This window comes from Monopterus albus, unplaced genomic scaffold, assembly GCF_001952655.1.
Source record: "Monopterus albus unplaced genomic scaffold, M_albus_1.0 scaffold457.1, whole genome shotgun sequence".
NCBI lineage: Eukaryota > Metazoa > Chordata > Actinopteri > Synbranchiformes > Synbranchidae > Monopterus > Monopterus albus.
In genome coordinates, this window is record NW_018128337.1 from 237593 (window position 1) to 239669 (window position 2077).

The 2077-nt window shown below is 45.4% G+C and overlaps 1 protein-coding gene across 1 annotated transcript in view; it reads left to right on the forward strand.

The window, feature by feature from the left end:
• Positions 1 to 2077, forward strand: part of bsnb (bassoon (presynaptic cytomatrix protein) b) — a 65625-nt gene that overhangs the window by 48980 nt on the left and 14568 nt on the right. The window contains 1 exon segment of the mRNA XM_020587428.1: positions 331 to 2025. Coding sequence (XP_020443084.1) covers positions 331 to 2025 — 1695 coding nt within the window.

Sequence of the window (2077 nt, forward strand, 5' to 3'; positions counted from 1 at the left end):
CCAAGTTTATCTGCAGTAAATATTTGGGTTGATTTTAGCCTAAAGTGTTACTTTAAGTGATTGTTTGTTGGATTAAGGGTTTGCTCTTTGCAATCTAATTATTTTCTAATATTTTAGTATTAGGGACAATTTAATCTGTATTAGGTCAAGTGCATTAATTTAGCTTCCTATTATTTAAAATGCTCATAAAATGTCACTGCTGATGAGTCTGATGAAATAGAGGGACAGGTGTGCACTGAGGCTTGTAATAGACCTTGCCATAATTAATTTAGGATAGAACAATGCCTTTTTTGGCTTCTGACCTCTCTTCCTCTTTCTCTCTTTCTTTAGGATTACAACAAATCAAGTACACTGAGTTTAAGTGATACTGGATACTCTTCAGATGGGATCTCCAGCTCTCAAGGGGAAATTACAGGCCAGATCCGGGAAGAAGGAACCAAGCTCAGTGAAAAAGGTGCTTCCATCCCCACAGAGATCACCATGCTAGAAAGCTCCATGAAGCCTCTGCTAGAGTCACAGACTGGCTCAGACCAGACGCACAGACCACATTCGCTGTCAGTTGGGCAGGACCGTGACTACAGTCCTGATGATGATGCAGCAAGGGATGAATCAGAGGATGACCTCAGTTGTAAGCTTCGTCATGATTATGTGGAAGACAGCAGTGAAAGTGGTCTCTCACCATTGCCAGTAAGACAGAAGAAGTCACATAAAGATTTAACGGATGAGGAGTTCATGAGGAGGCAAATTATGGAAATGAGTGCTGATGAAGATGAGACAGAAGAATATGGAATCCAGAAAACTAAAAGGGGACATAAAACCAGTGGGGATTTGAGCAAAGAGAGACGACGGCTGTCTCACCATTCTAACAGTTTTGAGGATGACGCCAAGGTATCAGAGAGTGCATATAAGGTAAATGAGGAGGACGATGTTGTAATGGCTGGAGGCCTTCGGCGCTTTAAAACCATTGAGCTGAATAACACCAACAGCTACAACCGAGACATGGAACTCAGTACGGAGCATGACCTACGAGAGCCAGAGCTAGAGATGGAGAGTCTTACTGGTTCTCCAGAAGAGCGTTCCAAGGGGGAATATTCATCTACTCTGCCTGCCACCACTCCCAGTTACACCTCTGGAACATCACCCACATCTGTGTCATCCATGGAGGATGACAGTGACAGCAGCCCTAGTCGCAGAGCAAGACTAGAAGAGGCAAAGCAGCAGAGGAAGGCCCGACATCGTTCCCATGGGCCATTGCTGCCCACCATTGAGGACTCATCTGAGGAGGATGAGCTCAGAGAGGAGGAAGAACTACTTAGAGAACAGGAGCAGATGAGAGATCTAGAGCAACAGAGAATCCGAAGTACTGCTCGAAAAACTAAGAGGGATAAAGAGGAGTTACGGGCACAGAGACGCAGGGAAAGATCCAAAACTCCCCCAAGTAATCTCTCTCCTATTGAAGATGCATCACCAACAGAGGAGCTGAGACAGGCTGCAGAGATGGAGGAACTTCACAGATCATCATGTTCTGAATATTCACCTTCTATGGACTCTGAGGTAGAGTCCTTTGAGATGATTGGTGGAAAACTTTACAAATCAGGAAATGAATATAACCTTCCAACCTTCACATCCCTGTACTCCCCCACAGAAAAAACCTCAGCAATGTCACTATCTGATAAAACATTGAAAAGTGCAGAGGAGGTCTATGAGGAGATGATGAAGAAAGCACAGCTCATGCAGAGGCAAGGACAAACGGTAAACCTACAAAAAGGTGCCTCTCAGCCTGATGGTAAACATCATCTTGAAGCAGGAACTGTCCTAACCCCTGGCTCAAGCCCAACACAGGTTACTGCACCTATGTCCTTCTCCACAACAGGGAGTGATCCAAGAATGCCAGGAATTCATGCGGCACAGCATCTATCAAAGGAAACGCAAAACAGGATGATGACACAGAGTGCCAAAATTGAAGGTGTTGTTGGAGTTGCAGCAACCAAAGGCTCAGTCAGTCAGACAGCCACTACTCGACAGGCAGGCAGCACAATGGCTGCCCGCCATAAAACAGGGTCCCAGAGACCCACAC